A 24,405-nucleotide genomic window follows, 5' to 3' on the forward strand; every position below is an offset into this window, starting at 1 on the left:
AGAAGGTCCCCTGTATAATTAACTGAATTAGCTAGGAGATAATTTCTTTAATATGTAAGTAAAAGGGACATAACTGAAATATACCCATATTAACTGATATCGAATTGAGAGCTTGTGAATCGGAATCTAATAAAATTGGGAAATCTGTATCAATACCCAGCCCTATAAATCAATAATTTATATTTTTTATGGTTATAGTTTGATAGCATCATCATTTACAATGCATTATGGGATTGCAGTTCATTCCCCAATGAAAGACATTCAGTACACAGTCTTGTACCTTCAAATCAGAGTTTGTAATGTAGTGATTCACCTCAGAGCTGGTTGGTTTGGTTCATGGCTTAGAACTCTTTTTTTGAAAGATGTTATGAAATTCCTATGGAGAAAATCAATGGTAAAAATACTTTAAAAAAAATACCAAGATGGCTGAAAAGGTAGACAGGCTATTAGTGGACTCTATAGTGAACTCTATTAGTGTTCGAATTTTGCAGTTGCCTTATCCATGGGTCTCATCTATGTTTGCTTGCTCACATGCAGATGGCAGGGCCCAAATGTCTGTGTGCTGATGTAGTTCCGTGTAGGGGGAGTAGAGTGTACGTATGTGGCCTGAACAACCAGGGGTGTGTTTCCCATACAACGACGTAACTCACTGCTTAACCACCATAGTACAATGCATCGTTGGAGAAATGAACTAGCTTGTCATGATAGTTTCCCGAAACCTTAGTAACTATGTCGCACATCCATCATTTGAACCACATTGGTTTAGCAACATAGAGCTGTCGTTAATGACTTTCGCAGGGTGTGTAGTAACTTCTGCGAATATACATTTTTTAAATCTCATTTAAAAATTTTAAATCTGTTAAAGATTTGAAAGCTGCATGCACTGTGTAATGTAACAGATACATACACTGCAATAGTGGAGTTTCCCTCTATATCAGACTTTGGTGTTCCCCCCGATGCACTTGAGCATATGTTCAAAAACATATAATCAGCACTTATGCGTTAACATAACCATATAGAAGCCGTGTTCTCCAACAGAAACTGTGTGTGATGAAGCTTTTTCAAGCACTTTCTCTTAACAACATTAATCCCTTAAAAGGCTGCATTCACGTTTACGTTATGTTTCAGAACGCCACTTTCTGCAAAACCCCGGAATAATCCATTGTCTAAAATACATGTAAGCGTGGTCAAAATGTTGACAGAATTAAATATATTGAAGCCTCATCGAAGTCAAATAATGTCCACACAGCAAAATATTAAGGAACTATGCTTCTAACCACAGGTAAAGAGCTGTAGTTTTAACCATACAACTGTGAGATGCTGTTTGCGAATGTTCGTTAGAACTACAGTTTTGGGAAACACCAAATCGTTTAACTATGTTGGTAATGATGGAACTTGTGACCATAGTTGGCTGACAATGCTTTTGGGAAACACACGCCAGACGCATTTACATTTGACCGAGTCTTGTACAAGGTGTTTTGTTTAAGGCTTCTGAGGTACTATGCATCTCAATTGCATCATTGAGGGCATATGCACTTGGTCTTTTCATGATAGCTATCCGATCAGTAAAAACACATGAAGTAACCAAAGTGTAAAAAACCCTTAATTATAAAACATTGTAGTCTTTGGAGTCAGTTTGCTTGGAGGTAGCATGCTCTTGGCATTTCTCAGCATGAGGAGGTTGAACCCTGCATTAGCATGGTGCTGGTTTCTCTTACACAGCAGGGTTTCACACTGAAAGAATGTTAGAAAGAAGTGCTTTCAGCACGATGTCTAAGTGGGGTTGTGGAGTGCCGTAATCGTAGAAGGAGGCATATCCTGCACAGCTCAACCCTACAGGAGTGTCTCCCCTATCTGGGGGTCAGGACAAGGCAAGAGCAGGAGTGAGTGATTAGGGAGCAGAGGGTGAAGAGGAAAGATTGAGAGTGAAAGACCAAGGGAATGAGTTGAAGGAAGGCTCTAGCACAGCTGTGACCTGAATGAATCCCTCCCCTCGTACCTCTGTGGTCTGGGAACAAGTGCGAGCCTGTCAGCGGCCTACTTTCCCAAAGTATGATTCTAGGCCATTATCTGTGTTACCACTGAAGGGGCTGTAGCAGGCTCAATGGATCCACAGAACAATCCTGTGGATGTGTGAAGGGACGGTGGGCCAGCCGTTTGTAAGTGTTACTCAAAGAGGAAAGTATCAAACAGGCAGAAGTCAAGGTGAGGTAGGTGAGTGGGAGAAAAGGAACAGGGAAGGGTGGAGAGAAAGAGACAAAAAAAGACAACCTGGCCATATAGAATCACGTTACTATACCTATGTTTTTGCAAAATGATTTTTACACGGCTCATTGTACGTATCACAGGAGTTTCCAGGTGGAACAAACACTAGAGGTGCTACTACAACAAAGGCAACCATAAACAGCAGATTATCAGTTTACAAAAACTTACTCTTCACCAACTACATTTACAAGCTTCTTCAAGTGTGATCAAATTATGTTGTAGCTCAATTGATAGTGTTGCACTTGCAATACAAAAGACCAGGGTACTAGTCCTGAAGAGCATGCAAGTTGACACATGTCATGGAAGCACCAAAAAATGATAGTGATGTTTAGTTTGTGAACAAATTAGTCTTTTTGACTGAATCTTTTAAGTGAAAGAATCGTTCTCGTTCACCTCCATACACTGACTCATATTTCTCGTTCACTGTCGTCTTTCCCTTATGAAGCCAATGAGCTCTACTGCTTTTCATGCCTGTAAAGACTGACTATAGCGCGATCCAATAGCTTTCGAGTGCTGGCTGTGAAATAGAATATAATTGGTTTAATTCGCTGAACGAATACACCCCTTCACTAGTCGGTCAGGTGGTTTGTGAATGAACTGAATGTACTGGTAAACTCATTCGCGAAAGATCTGCTGAACGACTGAACAAGATGGAGGAATGTTGTTTGTTCAGTTTGGCATTTTAGTAAATCATGTTCAACAAGGAGAGAGAGGGGTGAAATGCACTTAAGAAGACAAGTTTATAGGTATACACAGAACATGATCCCCAATTTATGAATGTGTGATAATGACTGAAGACGTGCAGTTAAAATGACATGAATTACGGATGGAAATGTTGTGCTTTGTGCTATGACGATTTAATTACATTAAAAAAATCAATCAAGCTGCTCGTTTCAAAGTTTATGCACGCTAATCTGTCCTGTCTTTATTGTATATATGTCACAGTCAGGTCTGTCTGTGCCTCCCCTGACTGTCTGTCTGTCTGTCTTGTATGAGTGTCATGTCTGTGTGTGCCATGTCTGTGTGTATCTGTGTTTTCCCTCATGTGTTTAAGGTGCCGCTGGTGGGTGATTGGCATTTCCATGGGAATGCTGAGCGCCAGCTCATCGATGATCTGCGTTTCCATGGGATTGCCTAGCTCATCAGCGGACCGACGGCACCTGTTCCCCATTAATTAACACTCCATATAAGCTCTCCTCGTGTTGAGTCCGGTGTCAAATCGTTGGTCTTGTCCTGCTCTTGTTATACACTCAGTCGGTTTCTGCTTTTTGAGTTTTTCAAGTTTATTATTCTGTTTCAGTTTTTCCTCCTCATCTGTGTTATTGTTTGTATTTTTGTGTTTTGTAAATAAAGCCCTTATCCTTGCCTCCCTGCATTTGGGCCCTGCCTCTCTCTCTCTATTCATGACAGAACGATTTGACCAGTTTTGGACCCAGCAGAGAAGGTATGGGCATTTTTCTCCACCCAGCTCCCGGCCAGATGGAGTGGGTCTCTCATGGTGCAACCTTGGGTAAGATTTCGCCGGATGGGCGTGGCTTTAGCATTTATGTCCAGTCTGACCACTGCCCAATGGCCGCCCACATCCAGTCAGGCCCCTGTCCAGCAGCTGCCCACGTCCAGTCAGACCTCTGTCCAGTGATCACCCTTGCTGGTCTGACCCCAGTCCAGCAGCCACTCCTTTCCTGAAGCCACCTCCCAGGCCACCAGACCCCATCTCTTTCCCGAGGCCTTCTCCCAGGCCACTGGACCCCGCCTCTTTCCTGAGGCCTCCTGCCAGGCTGCCGGACCCTGCCCCTTTCCTAATACCTCCTCCCTGGTTCCCTCGCTTCCCTCCCTCCCTCCCTCCCTTTCTTTTGTTTTTTCTGTTCTGTGTTAGGGCTTGTCCTGTTTGTCTTGTCTGGTGTTTGATGTTCCTCTTTTGGGACGCCAGGAGGCGTCCCTTAAAGAGGGGGTAGTGTCAGGATCCTGTCACTTTCACTCTGGGTTTTTGTTGTCTGTGTGTTGTGTTTCGTTTTTTGTCTCTGTGTGAGCGCACGGTTTTGGTTTCCTTGTTGTGTGCTCTTCGTCTGTTTTGTGTTTCATGTTCGGAGCATGGTGTCTGGACCCTGACTCTTTTGTCTAGTTCTGTTTCAGTTCTGGTGTCGGGATCCGGACACTTATGCTCCATGACTTGTCTTCTTCCCACCCTCCCTCCCTGGTAAGTCTCCTTGTGTTGATGTATCTGTTGTGGAAACCAGGAGGCATCCATCAGGGGAGGGGTACTGTCACAGTCGGCCCAGACTGTGCCTCCCCTGACTGTCTGTCTGTCTCGTATGAGTGTCATGTCTGTGTGTGCCATGTCTGTGTGTATGGATGTTTTCTCTCATGTGTGTCAGGTGCTGCCGATAGGTGATTGGCATTTCCATGGGAACGCTGAGTGTTGGGTCCTGCTTCTCTCTCTATAATCGTGACAGTTTAAGCATTATGGCAGTTTTTCAGAGCAGTTTGGTGCTCCACAACTCCATCTCATTCTCAGAGTAACAGATATGCTCCATTCAGCTCTGTATGCTGAGTGTGTCATTTTTAAAGTGCTCCAGATTCACTTTAATTTCACTTTTGCATACTTCCAAATATGTTTGGCTGCTACATGTTAAAATACAAATACAAATTATTCACCCCATGGCATAGGTATTTATGTACAGTGGAGGAGATGTTAAAATGAGGAGCATTTTATAGTGAATATTATGAGTATATTGCTTAATTTATATAGTTTTTGATGTGGGTGAAGAGGAAAAACAAGGTAAAGTAATTGACGAAATCCATGGTTATGGCCATTTTAAAAGCTAAGCTATATTAAACAAATGTCTTAGTGTAATACTTTAATACTAAGTAATATAGCACTCATAAAACGCATAAACGCATAAAAACCAAAACATCCACTACGCAGAGGATTAGATCCACTACGTCATCGTGCTACAGTCTGCAGCGAGGACCCTCTCCATTCTATTCGTGTAGTGAACAAACTGAATGTACTCGTAAACTTGTTCCCGACCGACATGAACGAATCACTCACCATGAACGATGATCTGCTGACCGAGAGGAGGAGCTGCATGTCGTTCGTCCATATCGTAAATCTCGTTCAACAAGAAAAGGGGCCAGATGAATTATAAGTAAAATTGAGTGATGACCACACATTACAATGTTATACGGACATTATTGAAACTCAGAATTATTTTTTAGCTAGTATTGTTCTCTTTTTTTGAATAGCTTGATTAAAAAGTCATGCTCAGCAATTCACAATATGATAGATATAGTATGCTGTTACTTTGTGGGTTATTGTGGGTTACTTATGATGCTTTAACACTGCATTGCTGAAGTCTCTTAGTAGAACTGTTGAGATGCAAATTTCTTCTTCTTCCTAATGATGTTCTTGCAGGGTGTCTTAGTAGAACTGTTGAGATGCAAATTTCTTCTTCTTCCTAATGATGTTCCTGCAGGGTGTCACGTATTCCCTGTGTTTTTGCTTTAGTTCCTGTTTCCTGTGGTTTTGTAGTCCTTTGTAGTTTTTTCATGATTGGTTCTCTCTGATTGTTCCCCCATGTGTTCCTCGTTCTCTGATTGTTTCCCCAGGTGTTCCTGTCTTCCCTTGTGTATTTAAGCCCTTGTTTCCCCTGGTTAGTTTGTCAGTCTTTAGATGTGTTGTAATGTTCTGTGCTTGGTTTCCCATGTTTTGTTTTTTGTATTCTGAGTTTCTTTGTTTATCCTTTTGTTAATAAAGCTGCGTTTAGATCCTCATTCCTTGCCTGCCTCGTCACAGAAAGACTGACCAAAAAAATGGATCTAGCAGCCATGTTCACTCAATTGAGCCGGGCGGATTTACCCATTAGAGAATACTCCCGTTTCTTCTGCGCCATTGCCAGCCTCACAGGTTTTGAGGACTCCCATCTCAAGGCAATATACTAATATATAATATTATCGGTGGAGGGAATTGCCTGAGATGGGAAACTACACATGGAGGGAATATGTGAGATTAACCCAGGACACTCTGGAATCTGAGGATCCTCCTCTCCCTACGCTGACCCCAGCTTCAGTGGTCTCGAAGCCTGCCACGGCCAACGAGCCAGCGCACACGCCGAGCCAGCACCCACGCCTGCCATGGCCAACGAGCCAACACCCATGCCTGCCACAGCAACAAGCTAGAAGCCTCGTCCGTCCCAGAACCAGCGTTGCCAGCCTCGTCCGTCCCAGAGTCAGCATTGTCAACTTCGGCCATCCGGAGGAGGAGAAGAAAAGTTTCTGTTCCCAAGTCTCCGCCCATGCCCACGACCAAAGAGGTCGTTCCCAAGTCTCCGCCCATGCCCACGACCACAGAGGTCGTTCCCAAGTCTCCGCCCATGCCCACGACCACAGAGGTCGTTCCCAAGTCTCCGCCCATGCCCACGACCACAGAGGTCGTTCCCAAGTCTCCACCCATGCCCACGACCACAGAGTTCGTTCCCGAGTCTCCGCCCATGCCCACGACCACAGAGGTCGTTCCTGAGTCTCTGCCCATGCCCACGGTCTCTGCCGGCCACCTCCCAGGACTCCTGATCCAGTCCCTACCTTGAGGTCATCTCCTTGGTCTCCTGGCCATCCGCCTGATCTGCTCTGGTCTCCCTGGTCACCTGGCTGTCCGCCTGATCTGCTCTGTTCTCCCTGGTTGCCTGGCCGTGCGCCTGATCTGCTCTGGTCTCCTGGCTGTCCGCCTGATCTGCTCTGGTCTCTTTGGTCTCCTGGCCATCCGCCTGATATGCTCTGGTCTCCTTGGTCTCCTGGCCATCCGCCTGATCTGCTCTGGTCTCCCTGGTCTCCTGGCCGTCTGCCTGATCTGCTCTGGTTTCCTTGGTCTCCTGGCCGTCCGCCTGATCTGCTCTGGTTTCCTTGGTCTCCTGGCCGTCCACCTGATCTGCTCTGGTCTCCCTGGTCTCCTGGCCGTCCGCCTGATCTGCTCTGGTCTTCTGGCCGTCCGCCTGATCTGCTCTGGTCTTCTGGCCGTCCGCCTGATCTGCTCTGGTCTCCTGGCCGTCCGCCTGATCTGCTCTGGTCTCCCTGGTCTCCTGGCCGTCCACCTGATCTGCTCTGGTCTCCTGGTCGTCTGCCTGATCTGCTCTGGTCTCCTGGCTGTCCGCCTGATCTGCTCTGGTCTCCTTGGTCTCCTGGCCATCCGCCTGATCTGCTCTGGTCTCCCTGGTTTCCTGGCTGCCTGCCTGATGTGCTCTGGTCTACTTGGTCCTCTGAGCCTGCAGCATTGCCCTGGCTCTCCATCCCTCCGGCTCCACCTTGGTTCCAAGCCTCCCTGACTTTGCCTTGTTCCTCTGCTCCCCTTGCCCCTTTTACCCCCCTGGACTACCTGTTTTCTCCTACACCCCATGGACAATTTGTTGTTTTGTTTTGTTTTTGGAGCATCTGGAATCTGCTCCTTAAAAGGGGGGCTCTGTCACGTATTCCCTGTGTTTTTGCTTAGACTTTTATGTTGAAATTCTTGTTTAGTTCTTGTTTCCTGTGGTTTTGTAGTCCTTTGTAGTTTTTTTTTTTCATGATTGGTTCTCTCTGATTATTCCCCCATGTGTTCCTCGTTCTCTGATTGTTTCCCCAGGTGTTCCTTGTCTTCCCTTGTGTATTTAAGCCCTTGTTTCCCCTGGTTAGTTTGTCAGTCTTTACATGTGTTGTCATGTTCTGTGCTTGGTTTCCCGTGGTTTGTTTTTTATATTCTGAGTTTCTTTGTTTATTCTTTTGTTAATAAAGCTGCGTTTAGATCCTCATTCCTCGCCTGCCTCGTCACACAGGGTCTGTTATTTTGCATGCAGCTCGCCACTTTTTCCGATACAGTGCATCTTTTGAGTTTATTTAGACGGCATGCATATCTTCTCTGATGGTATCCATCCACCGATTCTTTGGTTGACCTTTTGGTCGCTGGTCAGCCGGGTCTAGTCTCATCGCTGTCTTCACCACAGAGGCCTCGTGGCTTCTGATTACATGTCCATGCCACCGCAGTCAGTTGGTCAATTAGACTTGTTCTGGTTGAGAATTACTGCTTTGAGTTCAATGCACTTACTTAAAAAATGGGGCAACTACAGGCACAAAGGTGTAACTAAGATATGGTAAGTGAACGAATCATTGAACAAATCTGAACAAATCTTTTTGGTGAACGAAATAAAAAGAATCGAGTCACTGAAATGAATCAAAATCTTCACCTCTCCAAAATGATGTGGCTGCTTCAGCAATTGGTTTTTTCATATCATGTTTGCTTTTTATGACACTATCAGTTAGGTTTAGGTTTAAGGATTACAGTAGGGAGGTAAGTTTTGTTGAATTAAAACTCTATCCACAGTTTTCCTGAGCAACCATTAGGCGAAGCCATGATGATTCTAATTGCCTGTTTTCTGTTTCTTGTCTCAAGAAGCAATGAACATTCTTTGGGTAATAAACTTACAATGGACACTAAGCAGGCAAGTGAGCAGCACAAAGAATAAATGTTTAAAACATACCACTATCACACTGTTTAAGTTCTGCAGGAATTACATCGGTAACACAGTTCTATAACAGATGGTCAAGTGCTTTAGCGAAAATAAGAGCTTCACATTTGTGCTAACCCTGCTTTTTAAACCTTCTGGCCCACAGTTGTAATATAGCAGTAATTATGTTTCCTATTCGACAAGTTATTTTGTGTGGTAAATGAAAGCATGCCACAGATGCACATATTAGGTTGAAAATAAGCTGGAATAGTCTTTTAATGACAAATTGTGTCATCTCTCTTGCTTCATTATACGGTCACTGACTACAATGACACAGTCTTTGTTGCTGGACACAGTATCTCTCTTTTTACAGTGTATTGTCATATCTCTGAGATAAAGATGCTTACGTATGTTAAAGGGCTGTTTATGATTCTATATACAGTATATATTTATACCACAGGTCTGTTGAATGCTTGATTCTGATTGGTTAACGGACATTCTAAGGTGTGCAATTATTTTTCAAGTAAATGCACAGCTATAAAGTAGTTCCAAGTCTTGACCGCATAACGGTTCCATATCACTTCGACAAATTATTTCAGTTATTTCAGAGAGCCCTACAGGCTACCACAACAAAATAACAAATTAAAACCGTCAGTGGTTAAAGTAAATTGGCTAAGAACATCAAAACAATGTGTAAAATATCCTACATTTATTTCAATTTTGTTTAAAAATAGTCCTCACGCTCCCTCGTCTTCCCCTCTCTCTCTCTCTCTCTCTCTCTCTCTCTCACAAACACACACACACACACACAAACACACACACACACACACAAACTTGTTTTTATATCATTGTGGGGACTCTCCATAGACTTCCATGCATTTTATACAGATCTAACGATAATTTCTATCCCCTAAACCTAACCCTCACAGAAACCTTTTTGCATTTTTACATTTTCCAAAAAACATCGTTTAGTATGTTTAATAAGCTATTTCCCTCGTGGGGACTGCTGGCTGGGCCCCACAAGGTAGGTGATCTCAGGTTTTATTATCCTTGTGGGAACATTTGGTCCCCACAATGTAGTATAAACCTGTACACACACACACACACACACGCACTAACTTGTTACTCCAGTAAGTGCTCCAGTAAAGCAGCGCAAGCCTCACAATCCTCTGTTGCTCGTTCTAATGTGACATTTTCGAATTAGCAACAAAGGCTTGTTCTCATGACATGAACTGCTGATATTAACATGCCATATCAGAGGACAAAGGTCAACACTACTATTAACACAAGGCAGATTGTGGCTAGGTATTGACATTGCTGAATACAATATGCATAAACGTGTATGTACAGTGCATCCGGAAAGTATTCACAGCGCTTCACTTTTTCCACATTTTGTTATGTTACAGCCTTATTCCAAAATGGATTAAATTCATTATTTTCCTCAAAATTCTACAAACAATACCCCATAATGACAACATGAAAGAAGTTTGTTTGAAATTTTTGCAAATGTATAAAAAAAATGACATGTACATAAGTATTCACAGCCTTTGCTCAATACTTTGTTGAAGCACCTTTGGCACCAATTACAGCCTCAAGTCGTTTTGAGTATGATGCTACAAGCTTGGCACACCTATGTTTGGGCAGTTTCTCCCATTCTTCTTTGCAGGACCTCTCAAGCTCCATCAGGTTGGATGGGGAGCGTCGGTGCACAACCATTTTCAGATCTCTCCAGAGATGTTCAATCGGGTTCAAGTCTGGGCTCTGGCCGGGCCACTCAAGGACATTCACGGAGTTGTCCCGGAGCCACTCCTTTGTTATCTTGGCTGTGTGCTTAGGGTCGTTGTCCTGTTGGAAGATGAACCTTCGCCCCAGTCTGAGGTCCAGAGCGCTCTGGAGCAGGTTTTCTTCAAGGATGTCTCTGTACATTGCTGCATTCATATTTCCCTCGATCCTGACTAGTCTCCCAGTTCCTGCCGCTGAAAAACATCCCCACAGCATGATGCTGCCACCACCATGCTTCACTGTAAGGATGGTATTGGCCAGGTGATGAGCTGTGCCTGGTTTCCTCCAGACATGATGCTTGTCATTCAGGCCAAAGAGTTCAATCTTTATTTCATCAGACCAGAGAATTTTGTTTCTCATGGTCTGAGAGTCCTCCAGACGGGCTGTCATGTGCCTTTTACTGAGGAGTGGCTTCCGTCTGGCCACTCTACCATACAGGCCTGATTGGTGGAGTGCTGCAGAGATGGTTGTTCTTCTGGAAGTTTCTCCTCTCTCCACAGAGAAACGCTGGAGCTCTGTCAGAGTGACCATCGGGTTCTTGGTCACCTCCCTGACTAAGGCCCTTCTCCCCCAATCGCTCAGTTTGGCCGGGTGGCCAGCTCAAGGAAGAGGCCTGGTGGTTCCAAACTTCTTCCATTTACAGATGATGGAGGCCACTGTGCTCATTGGGACCTTCAATGCTGCAGAAATGTTTCTGTACCCTTCCCCAGATCTGTGCCTCGATACAATCCTGTCTCAGAGGTCTACAGACAATTTCTTGGACTTCATGGCTTGGTTTGTGCTCTGACATGCACTGTTAACTGTGGGACCTTATATAGACAGGTGTGTGCCTTTCCAAATCATGTCCAATCAACTGAATTTACCACAGGTGGACTCCAATCAAGTTGTAGAAACATCTCAAGGATGATCAGTGGAAACAGGATGCACCTGAGCTCAATTTTGAGTGTCATGGCAAAGGCTGTGAATACTTATGTACATGTGATTTTTGTTTTGTTTTAATAAATTTGCAAAGATTTCAAACAAACTTCTTTCATGTTGTCATTATGGGGTATTGTTTGTAGAATTTTGAGGAAAATAATGAATTTAATCCATTTTGGAATAAGGCTGTAACATAACAAAATGTGGAAAAAGTGAAGCGCTGTGAATACTTTCCGGATGCACTGTAAATGTACCTTCTTCTATACCACCTTAGAGACAACTATAAGCAAGCCATTTGTTTAGGTTGATTTTCCCGAAAAGTGTAAGCACTGTGGATCTGTAGTACTATCAAAACATTGCTCTGTATATTTGAATATCCCAACTCAACACTGCAACATTAGCTCAACCAATGGCATGAGGACTGTCTTTTTTTCGACCAATGAAAGACCTGTTTGAAAACAATCATAATACCAATTGGTGATGCTAGTGGTGCAGAAATTACACACTTCACCTTTAAGGGAAAGCATCTATGATATATACTTTCTCTTACACATTCATATACATTAGGGTGATCATATTCTGGTTTTCCAAAAAGAGGACTCCTCTTGGGTGGGGGGGGGGGGGGGGGATATGTCCATGTACTAAAATAAAATATTTGATGCCATGAGTGTATCTTCATTTACTATTACTATGATTTTGAATGGCCATGGAAAATGAAGCAATGTGATAACAATTTTACCTGGTCACAAAAAGTAGTCCATTAATTTACCTGATGAACTTTCACTTTTTGCTGACCCTTTATGCTTCGCAGAGCTAATGTGTGCTTCTAAATCACTTGCACATTTATTAGCAACTGACACATGAGTGCCAGCTTTACATGTCATACATTCTGGTTCCCATAGATTTCGACCTGGACTACAAATCTTCTGTAAATTTGCACTTTTTTTTGGGCATTGTTTCCACTCAGCTGTCATTTGCTGCTACTGCCTAGCAACTGTTTGATGCCGAACACAACAGCGCTTTGCGCGTTCGCAGAGAGATTGACAGGTAGGAATTTGGCCAATAGTTGCTGCAAGCCTCTTATAATTGACCAATTGTTGTGCGAGAAGGCGGGACTTACAAAGAGGGGTTAAAGCAATGCAAATATGCGCACACACACAATGAAGTATTAGACCAGATGCACATCATAATGCAACTAAAGCCGAATCCCGGACATTTTCGTAAATATAGAAATCCTGGCCGGATGCTTTTTTAAGGTCCGAAAAAGAGGACATGTCTGGGAAAAAGAGGACGTATGGTCACCCTATATACATTTTACCCTAAAATCTTGATGCTGTAGGTGTGAATGTGTGTATTTATTGTTTATCTTTGTGTAAGTGGTGGTTGAGTTTCCCATCTCTGCAACAGTAGCTTTTATATTTAGCACACATTGTTTATGCAGTTTCGTCTGTTGTATGATCAATGATTCATGGAGTTGCATTGCATCGGTGTGGTTCATCATCCGACATGTGTTTTTATTTTTTGTGTTTATTTACATTGGAATTCCTGTGAAAAGATGGGCCACACGTGCATGTGTGTGTATGTGTGTGTGTTTATTGACATGAGGTGTGTTTAACCCATTGATGTATGACTGTGTCCACGACAACAGTAGTTATTTTCATTTTCAAAGAGAGGACAGTATACAGTATATGTGCAGTAGATCTGAAAGAATGTATGAAAATATTTGTATAGTAAATCATGTGTGTGTTTGTGTTGCTGTAAGTGTATTAGGTACCCGGAGGAACATTTTATTGCTCAGAGATTACTCTTTCATAGCTCAGGAGACTTAATGGTGCCCTCAGTTTGAGTCAGAGTCCAAGACTATATTTTCATGGTCTTGGTCTTTCATGGACTTGTGATCATTTTGACTCGTGATAGTCCTTAAACTGACAATAAATCATCATAATCGTGAGAGTCCTTAAACAGACCATAAATCATCATAATCGTGAGAGTACTTAAACACACGATACATCGTCATTATCGTGAAAGTCCTTAAACAGACAATAAATCATCATAATCATGAGAGTCCTTAAATAGATGATAAATCGTCATAATCGTGAGAGTCCTTAAACAGGTGATAAATCGTCATAATCGTGAGAGCCCTTAAACAGATGATAAATCGTCATAATCGTGAGAGTCCTTAAACTGACAATAAATCTTCATAATCGTGAGAGTCCTTAAACAGACCATAAATCTTCATAATCGTGAGAGTCCTTAAACAGACCATAAATCTTCATAATCGTGAGAGTCCTTAAACAGGTGATAAATCATCATAATCGTGAGAGCCCTTAAACAGATGATAAATCGTCATAATCATGAGAGTCCTTAAATTGACAATAAATAATCATAATTGTGATAGTCCTTAAACAGACAATAAATCGTCATAATCATGAGAGTCCTTAAACAGACCATAAATCTTCATAATCGTGAGAGTCCTTAAACAGATGATAAATCTTCACAATCATGAGAGTCCTTAAATAGACAGTTAATCATCATAATCGCAGTTATTTGAAAATGAATCACCAAATCGCAGACAATAGTGCCCTACTTATAATTAATGGAGTATAGTTGTGCTATTGAGGAAATTGTAAACAAATTGAATGTAAAGGTTTAGATTCACTTTCTGTGTAAATATTGTCATATTTAATACATTACTGTTAGGTTTTAAGCCCATTTTAACTATAGTACAGTACTACTGTTTTTTATAGAACAGTTATGTTTACTTGACGAATAGAATATAACAGGAAGCTGGTCGTTTGTATTGCCATGTAAAGCCAAATAGGCACTTTGCTCCTTTAATTTGAGTTTTTCACTGACATATTGTTTACACGACATGTCCTAATTGTAATACAATTGTGTTGACTTAAACTTGGAAGTGGCATTTATTTCATTTTTATTCTTGACTGGTAATATTGTTTAACCAACATAAGCATAAGCAAATAATAAATGAGGTACATTTGATAAATGAGCATAAAGTTTACATTTGTTTAAACTGTACATTTAATACATTCATAAACAGTCTTTGCCTTTTCTTGCCTCGGTCTCGACTCAGACTCAGACTCGGACTCGGCCCTCTCTGATCTTGTTCTTGATTCGAACTCGACCTACTCTGGTCCCGGCCCAGAATTGGACTTGGATGAGTTACATCTGTTGTTATGCCAATTGTGTCTTTTTCTGATGTTTCTCCTGAAATTTCTAAGGAGGAATAAACATAGACTCAAATGAGACAATTGATGACATACATTAGAAGTATAATGGTGTAAAATGAATGTGGATAGCATAGTGGACATTCATGAGTGTGATTGGGAACCAAGAATCGGTGCATATTATGTCTTTTATATATTGTCAAAAATACCGGAACTGAATGATTGTCATAATGTTAGGATCTGTTAACAGTTCTTGCACGTGTGTTCTTCTGCTGATGCGAATGGAACACCTTACTAAAATACTGAGACACTCCTGAATCTACAACACGAAACATACAGCACAACCAGTGTAGTCCAATTCCAGAATGAATAACTCTTATGAGCCTATACTTTTGAATCTACAGCAGGAAACACATAGTGCGACCAGTGTAGTCCAATTCCTAAATGAATAACTCTTATGAACCGATTCTTTTGAATCTACAGCGGGAAACACATAGTGCGACCAGTGTAGTCCAATTCCTAAACGAATAACTCTCATGAACCGATTCTTTTGAATCTACAGCAGGAAACATGTAGCGCGACCAGTGTAGTCTGATTCCTAAATGAATAACTCTTATGAACCGATTCTTTCAATAGTATGAAAAATAGAGCGCAACAAATGTAATCCAATTCCTGAATGAATGACTCTTATGAACCGATTCTATTGAATCTACAGAACGAAACATAAAGTGCAACCAGTATAGTCTGATTCCTGAAAAAGTTGACTCTTCTGAGCTTATTCTTTTGAATCTACAGCAAGAACATACAGCGTAACCAGTGTAGTCCGATTCCGGAAAGAATGACTCTTATGAGTTGGTTCTTTTGTATCTACAGCGCAAAACATACAGCGCAACCAACGTAGTCTGATTCCTGAACAAATGACTCTAACGAGCCTTTTCTTTTGAATCTACCTTGCAAAATGGACAACACTACCTCTCAAACTAATAACTCTTAAAATGCAGTTCTTTTCAGTGAATCAGACTACTGAACTGCAAGCAGTGGCGGATTTAAGCATGGGCAACATGGGCAGCCACCCATGTCGGGGATGGGGTGGTGCTGAAGGGGTGGGGGGTTCGCCCAGTGCCATACAAGCTAGAACTGCCACTGACTGAAAGTCTGAAAAGTCATTTATTTCATCATGATGATGTTATGTTGACTGGAGATATTTATCATATTAATGCAAAATATTTGAATTCATATTGAAGTCTCTGGCTTGTGATTGCAGAATGCAGACATTGGTATTTTGCTGAATCCGAGCACAGTAAAATTGTCATGATTTCTTCTGAAGCTATAAAGGAGACACGTGAGATTACCTGGGTCTTTTTCTTAGTAGAAAAATCTGAGACGCAGGAGACTTCAGCAAAAGTCTCCATGTGGTCTCCATTTAATCTCATTGCTGTCTTGGAAGAACAATTGAGACAATAAATATCACATTTGAGAAAGAGAGAGGTTTAGATGAAGTGTCCCAAGAATCTGATCTGGCTCTGTATATTATTTGTTAATGTGTGTGTGTGTGTGTGTGTGTGTGTGTGTGTTTGTCTTTATTTAGCAGTATGGGTGTTTTATTGAAGTGCAGTATGCAGCAGAGGTCTCTTATATAACACTCCTTAGGCAAATGCACTGCACATACACACACACACACTGCCGACCATACAAGCATTTTTATGCACGTGATAACCAATGCGCGTGCACACACACACACACACACACACACACACACAAGCTCATGAAAGGAAAAAAGAAATATGCATAACTCATTTAAAAGCTTAACCTTCATAAATCTTAATGACAATTCAATAATTTTGTGCATGCTTTTGTAAATATTTTTGTAGACATACTGACAAAAATATACTCAGTATACCCCTACTGCAGGAAAGAAAATTATCTTTAAAATCTCAATTGTTTTTCTTAGACAGTAATGAGATTAAATGAACAGCAAATGGAGACTTTTGGTTAAGTCTCCTGCTTCAAGTTTTCCCCTGAGATAAAGCCCCCTGAACTGTGCTAAGATTTGCGAAGATACCAAAGACTGCAGTCAGAGATTTCAATGTAAACTCAAACATTTCTTATCAACTCTCACTATATAGGCCTTTGCACACCAAACCTGAATTTTTGCCGCGATTTCTTGCTGCAATTCATATTTTTAATCGAAACAAAGGATTCCTATGAAGCCTTTCACATCTAGAGTAAACATTAGCTTGCCGACAAAGCAAGGTGTTTTGTTTTTTTAAGATGAGTGTGTCTATTTTTTTTCTTCGCTGGCCGATAAAATGCCCCAACCAATAAAATATATGTTTTAGATCATGTGTCTGAAGCTGTGTAGTTACCAAAACCAGCGCATCTAGTGGTGCTAAAGCGCTGAAAGATGTGTCGGCCACCGACATTAAACGCTAAAGTAACTCGAGGAAGAAATCCTGAACCAGCAGTGAGGACGTGTATCTCATTAACATCAAATGCCTGAAACTCAAACAAATTTTGTTGTGTGGGATCTCATAAAATTATATTGCTTCATTCTTGACTTACATCCCCTTTAAAAAAAACTCTCTGGGCTGATGTGGAATATCTCATAATGCATTTCATATTGCTGCATTTTTTGCCTTTGCTTTTAATCTTTCGTGAGTTTTCTTATATCTTTTATATAATATACTGTATATCAAGGCATATTTGCCTTTTTATCACCTTTTTTAATAAACAACTTTGATCTTAAGTGTGTTTCTTCACCAAATATTAATAATATTAATACTATTGCTATGACTTGCAGTGCTTTCTGTATTTGTGTCTTCTAATCATGTATACCAAAAACGTGGTGGTGTCTCTTCAAAATTATGTAATCATTATTGCTGTGCTGTCATTTACAGTCATTAACAACTGTGCTGTCATTACGTTTTAAATTATCTAATAATGGGTCAGTTGGTAATAATGGTTTTGTTTTATTGCTTGCGTTATATAGACTCTTGGAACATTTAATTTGTAACAAGCAGGGCTTTGAGCAAATGTATAACACAAATATACTGGTTATCCACCATGGTAAAGATAGTTTGCAGTTTGAAATTCAGACTATGGCTATAAACCCGCTATGCGCTGTCGTAGACATGTAAATAATGTTGCTTGTTATTCTTCATGATTTGTGAATTCAGATGACATCATCCTCTGCTCTGCAATTGGTCGTTTAAATTTTATGACTCTTAATTTTTTAATACAAATAGCTCCAAAAGTTGAATGCCTAGAAGACTGAAACCACTCTCATCTTAACCAGTCTGATTTGTGAATTTGTTCACAGCAGTTTGTTTTCCTGTCAACCCTTTTTAAGTCCATGAGTCGGGATGGTGACAAATAAGCGCTCTTCACTTTTCACTCTCACATTTCCAGCTAACATGCAGTCTGGGTTCATGCAAATTGACTTGTTTTAGATAGAGCCTGATTTGTGAAACATTTCACAATCACATTTGTTCACATTTGATTGTGACTTGCTCTACCCCCATTGCCTTGAGTAATAATAGGGAATCAACTTATAATTCTAAAAACTGATGATCACGGTAGGCTCAAAAAGACCTTGATGATTTGTGAATTTTTTCACAGATCAGTTTTTGTCTCTTAACCCTTTTTGAGTTCTGGAGTCAACGGTTTACCTGAAAAATCAGTGTTATATGCTTTGAGAGGTTACATTCTGCAAACACATGATAATTATGATGGAAAAACACTAGTTTCATACAAAACTGGATTTGTGAAAACTTTCACAGATTTATTTTACTCAGTTTGATGGTTTCATGCATATTGGCATTGTATTTTATATGGCATAAAACCAATAAATGTCTTTTAATTCTACTAAACGACAAGCTAGACGGGTCACACTATGCTTAAAAAGACCATCCTGATTTGTGAATTTTTTTCACAGATCAGTATTTGTCATTTAACCCTTTTTTGAATCCTTGAGTCAACAGTTTACCTGAAAAATCAGAGTTATAGGCTTAGTGTTGTAATTGCTCTGTGTTTTAGTCTTTCCCATTCATTTCCTATGGTGGGTCAAAAATGAACTGGAACACCATGGGTTACTTTTTTTTGTCACGTGGCCTAAACTCATTGAATACAATCCAATTGTTTTGTGTGTTCAGATGGCAAATGTAGGAAAAGTAACCAAGCCTTGGCCCACCGAGATGAAGGATACCATTTTTATTAGAGAAACTAAATCAAAATGGGTAAAAAATGACCCGAACACCGCACAAGGGTTAAACAAAATGACTAGCAAGTTGACGTATCATCCATATAAAAATTTGATTTGTCAACACAAAACCAAAGCCATCAAACTGAGTAAAATCAATCTGTGAAAGTTTTCACATATCCAGTTTTGTGTGAAATTAGTGTTTTTCCATCATAATTATCATGTTTCCAGAATGTGCCCTCTCAAAGCCTATAACACTGATTTTTCAGGTAAACCGTTGACTCCAGAACTAAAAAAATGATTAAGAGACAAAAACTGATCTGTGAAAAAATTCACAAATCATCAAGAGGTAGAGCAGTATGACGCAATTAAACGTGACCAAATGTGATAGTGAAATGTTTCACAAATCAGGCTCTATCTAAAACAAGTCAATTTGCATGAACCCAGACTGCGTGTTTGTTGGAAATGTGAAAGTGAAGAGTGAAAAGTGAAGAGCGCTTATTTGTCACCATCCCGACTCATGGACTTAAAAAGGGTTGACAGGAAAACAAACTGCTGTGAACAAATTCACAAATCAGACTGGTTAAGATGAGAGTGGTTTCAGTCTTCTAGGTGTTCAACTTTTGGAGCTATTTGTATTAAAAAATTAAGAGTCATAAAATTTAAACGACCGATTACAGAGCAGAGGATGATGTCATCTGAATTCACAAATCATGAAGAATCAAATGCTAAATTTTTTACATGTCTATGACAGTGCATGGCGGATTTATAGCCAATTGAAGTCTGAATTTCATACCGCAAACTATCTTTACTGTGGTTGTATATCCTCGTCCGCATGCATGTTACACATTGTGCTTTGTCTTTGCTATAAACTATGCGTAATTTGATTTCATTTAAACCGCCTGATCTCAGTTCAAGACACTCTGGACTGTCATTAAAGGGTTAAACTTTTGACACATCGAGTCATGTGACAAAACAATATGGCGCAGATCTCAGTGAATTTTGTCTTTGGGAGAAACGCCAACAAAACTACATCTGGTAAGAAAAGAAGTTTTTACATTGAAACCTGTTTGAGTCAAAAGACTAGACTCGAGTCTCTAGTTTTATCAATCCATTTTGAAAATTTCATTGATTTATCGTAAAAGGGCACACTGCTAAACATAATGACCGCAGACGAGGACAATAGGGCTCGTCTAATTTTTCCCTTAGTAATCCTATATTTACTGTGCATTATTACATTGAGAATCAATGAGTTCATCCAAAAGCTGAAATATTTTGCTTTCAGAGGCACTGTATACTTTATACAGAGTAAGGAGGGGAAAAAAGGTGAATTTCAAACTGTTCTGAGACCAGTGGAGACAGACAGCACACTGAAGGTTAAGTCATTCACTAAATAGGGAGCAAGGGAGCATCCTATAGCTTTCCTATGATGCAAAGTGCATTCACTCCTAACATCTGAACAAAAGTTCAGTTTCAGGCTGCAGATGATGTTTGGATCACTCAACATGTTTGGCAGACACAGGACAATGATAATCAGTACATAGATTCAGAATTTATAATGTATAATTTTATTTTAACATGGCTGACAGTGATTGGACGATGCTGGCCATTACTTTGAATCAGAATTAATTATGGTAATTTCTGATTGGTGAAATGCTGAGTGGTAAAATAAAAAACAAATAAACACAAAAATTATTTGACTTAATTTGACTTATATTATAATGTTTTTTTGTTGTTTTTTTTTCTACTTTGGCAACAAAATCTCAATGTTCTATCTTTGCACTGTCAAACAAACAAGTGATAGCCGGTGCTGAAGCATTTTACCAATCAGTAATTAGCATAAATAATTCAGATTCAAAGTGATGGCCAGCATCGTCCAATCACTGCTAAAAGAGGCATCAGAAACTTTTTTACTCTGACTGAATGACCAATTTACATGTTCGAAGGACAAGCACATGACAATGCTTAATTGTCGAGCCCTGGAAAGGGCCATTTGTCTGTGATTCGTCTCCCATTATCACGTCGCCTTATGTCAAAGCCCTTATGCCAGCAATTGTCATATTTGTGACCATATTTTTTTCTGCAGCAAAATTTTGAAGAAACATCTGAAACAAAGTTTATACTTATATTAAACATAAGTGAGAATTCCATTAGGTCTCATGAGCTATGAAAGAGCAACCTCTGAGCAATAACATGAAATAAAATCATTCTTCTATTTATGTAGCAATATGTACTGTAGATGTTTGACTGGATTCAATCTTATGTTTACAGTTATTGTTTTGGCTGCTGCAGCGTGTTTGTGCAGCTCAAATGCTTGAATAAGGACTGAAAAATACGTTTTTGAAAACACATTTGTTGGATGTAGAAATGGGTTAGCATGTGGGCTGCTATGACTCTGTGTGTGTGTGTGTGTGTGTGTGTGTGTGTGTGTGGGTGGGTGGGTGTGTTTAAGTGGTTTACGAGGACATTCTTTTAGGTTACAAACTGGTAATTACAAGGGTATTGTGCTATAAATGTGGTTTATGAGGACATTTCTAGTGTCCCCATAATTCAAATCACTTAAAAAGCATACTAAATTATGTTTTTTTTTTTTATGTAAAAATGCAGAAAGTTTGTTTGTGAGGGTTAGGTTTAGGGGATATAATCTATAGTTTGTACAGTATAAAAATCATTATGTCTATGGAGAGTCCTCATAATGATAGCTGCACCAACATGTGTGTGTGTGTGTGTGTGTGTGTGTGTGTGTGTGTGTGTGTGTGTTATACGCTTTACTGGTGGCATGCCAACCTCTGGCTGCTGTTGCCTGGGAACACTTTACAACAATTTTGTTTCATTTCACCTTTCCCAGACTTGTTTTCCTTTAGTTTTATCTCTGTTTTCTCTTTCATCAACATTGCCGGCATCTGTATGCCAAACTTGGCAAATTAACAAATATTATGATTGTTTTATTGGGTTTACTTGCTATCCACTGACCACTTTTCCTAAAATACTCTACAGATGAATCACAAGAAGCAGGCTTGTGTAACTTTCTACCCTAATATAAAAAATAAAAAAATAAAAAAAGGTTGTTATGCACACTTCCCCCAAAATTCTTATTACAGTATGTGTCTATAACAATATAGCATCTTTAACTCTATGCATCAGTATGAAAAATACTACAGTGATGTACAAGTAGTTTACAATTTAAATAATGTAAAAAAAACATTTGCATTGCAATAATGAGACTACTTTTTTGCATTACTGTAATGGGAATTGGGGTGGAAAATGTGCTTAATTGTTTTGTAAATAATGTTATAGTGCAAAATAATTTGAATGGTGCTAAAATAGGCTTCATTCTTCAAGCAGAATATTATTTCTTATTGATTTGGGGCCAGACAAAAGTATGACCCAGACATGTTCCTGAGTTTTCACAAGATTCACCACTTAAAACTACAAACTCTAGTGTCTCAGATCAAAGGCACCTAAAAAAATTAAAAATAAATACTGGCCAAAGTTAGTGTTTTTAAAGTATAGTATATATCAACTCTAGTTGCCCCATTTCCTTCTCACACATTCTTTTCATTTTTGCCTTGTTTTAATTATTGTTATGATGATTTATGCCACCATTTTTGTTAGATGTCTTTCAAAAAAGAGGATTTTAATCTCAAGGTACTAACCTTTGAAAATGGTTTAATAACAGCTAGATTTGTGCATATTCTGAAGAAAATTTAATTGCCGCTTCCCCTATGAAAAACCTGCCATTATGATCGGGTGTTGTGGGTGGTTGCCAGGGCACTGCTATGCTGTTGCTAAGGTGTTCTAAGTGTTTTTAGAGTGTTGTTATGCAATTGCTAGGATGTTCCGGGTGGTTGCTAGGGCTGGTTGCTTACTGGAACAAGTCAAAAGAGCATGACTTGGGTCGCCCTTCAATGTAAGAATTTGAGATTTGTTTGAGGTTTCATGTTCATAGCACCAATGTACATCTTACTTAGTGATTGCATTATTAACCTTAAAAACCTCATCTGTTTGGGAGAACATTTAACATGCTTTTAGTGCCACACAGTGGAAATTTAGCCATGGATCTGCCACGATACGTGTGATGACCCTTGTAATATCATTTTGCAAAAATATCGCCACAGTCACACAATTTTCACGAGATCAGGCTGGCCTGAGCTGTCCTCATCTACACTTCAGTATCTGAACTGACTGAAGCATGCTAAACAAAAGTTACCTACTTAACAAACTAGCCTAAACTTAGTGCGTTTGCATCCCTAAATGCTCACTGAATTCAGAACTAATAATCAGCATTCAGGATGTCACTCTACAATGGATGGATTTATTTTTTCCCTCTTGGCTTACAGTTTAATTTACACTCTGTCCCTTACTTTATCCTTGTCTCTTTGTAGCGGTGCCATTTCCACTGAGCCACAGGTTAAGCATGCGAGAGGTTTTTGACAGTGAGGGGAAACCTCGTGTGGACCTGCTGAAGGCTCACCTCACTAAAGAGGGCCGCGTGGAGGAGCCCATCGCCCTGCGCATCATTAATGAGGGGGCCGCCATCCTCCGCCAGGAGAAAACCATGCTGGACATAGAGGCCCCAGTCACAGGTCAGTGTCATGAATACATACTGCCCTACAAAGCCAACATTGAAACATTTTTGATGTCTAGCCAAATGGGTAATAAGATAGTGTCACTCTGTTTTGAGCATAGATCACAAGAGACCCATTTTCAGTCATGAGTTAATTGTGACAGAATTTGTAGTTATTGCACTTACATTTCTGTAAAAAAAAAAAAGTGATTTACAGATATTGACATTTATTAAAAACACTATGATGAACTTAACGAAATAGAGTGGGTTGGAAAGGGCTCTGTTCTAAAATCCAGTGAGCTGCCTATTGAGGCAAAACTTTTAGACATAATGTGTACACACCTGACATAAAAAGTAGGCAGCAAAATCATGCTGGCTGATAAGACACCTCGTCTGGGCCAAAATGTACTGCAGTATCAAATGTATTCTTTGTGGATAATGCAATCCCAGAATACATAACAATGAGCTCAGTAGGGGGACCTAGGTAGCTCAGCGAGTATTGACGCTGACTACCACCCCTGGAGTCACGAGTTCGAATCAAGGGCATGCTGAGTGACTCCAGCCAGGTCTACTAAGCAACTAAATTGGCCCGATTGCTAGGGAGGGTAGAGTCACATGGGGTAACCTCCTCGTGGTCGCTATAATGTGGTTCTCGCTCTTGGTGGGGCACGTGGTGTGTTGTGCATGGACGCTGCGGAGAATAGCGTGGGCCTCCACACGCGCTATGTCTCCGCGGTAACGTGCTCAACAAGCCACACGATAAGATGCGCGGATTGATGGTCTCAGACACGGAGGCAACTGAGATTCGTCATCAGACTTTATTGGCATCCTCTGTAAACACAGAACAAATATTATTGTTACATGGGCTGGAATGAAGAGTAACATTACGAAGCATTTTTATTTGTTTTTTTAAATAAAATTGTTAAATTAAGCAATTAATGTGGAATCAAAGTTATCAACAAGTTTGACAGACTCAAGCAGACAGAAATAACTGCTGTATGCATTTGAGGTATGAAG

General features: G+C 40.4%; 1 protein-coding gene across 4 annotated transcripts in view; it reads left to right on the forward strand.

Annotated features, from left to right (window-relative positions):
- Nucleotides 1-24,405, forward strand: part of LOC127418032 (protein phosphatase 3 catalytic subunit alpha-like) — an 89,190-nt gene that overhangs the window by 21,726 nt on the left and 43,059 nt on the right. For all 4 annotated transcript variants that reach the window (XM_051658355.1, XM_051658357.1, XM_051658356.1 and 1 more), the window contains exon 2: nt 23,207-23,407. In XM_051658355.1, the coding sequence (XP_051514315.1) occupies nt 23,207-23,407 (201 nt within the window). The remainder of the gene's footprint in view (nt 1-23,206; nt 23,408-24,405) is intronic.

The sequence above is a fragment of the Myxocyprinus asiaticus genome, chromosome 27, assembly GCF_019703515.2.
Source record: "Myxocyprinus asiaticus isolate MX2 ecotype Aquarium Trade chromosome 27, UBuf_Myxa_2, whole genome shotgun sequence".
Taxonomy (NCBI): Eukaryota; Metazoa; Chordata; class Actinopteri; order Cypriniformes; family Catostomidae; genus Myxocyprinus; species Myxocyprinus asiaticus.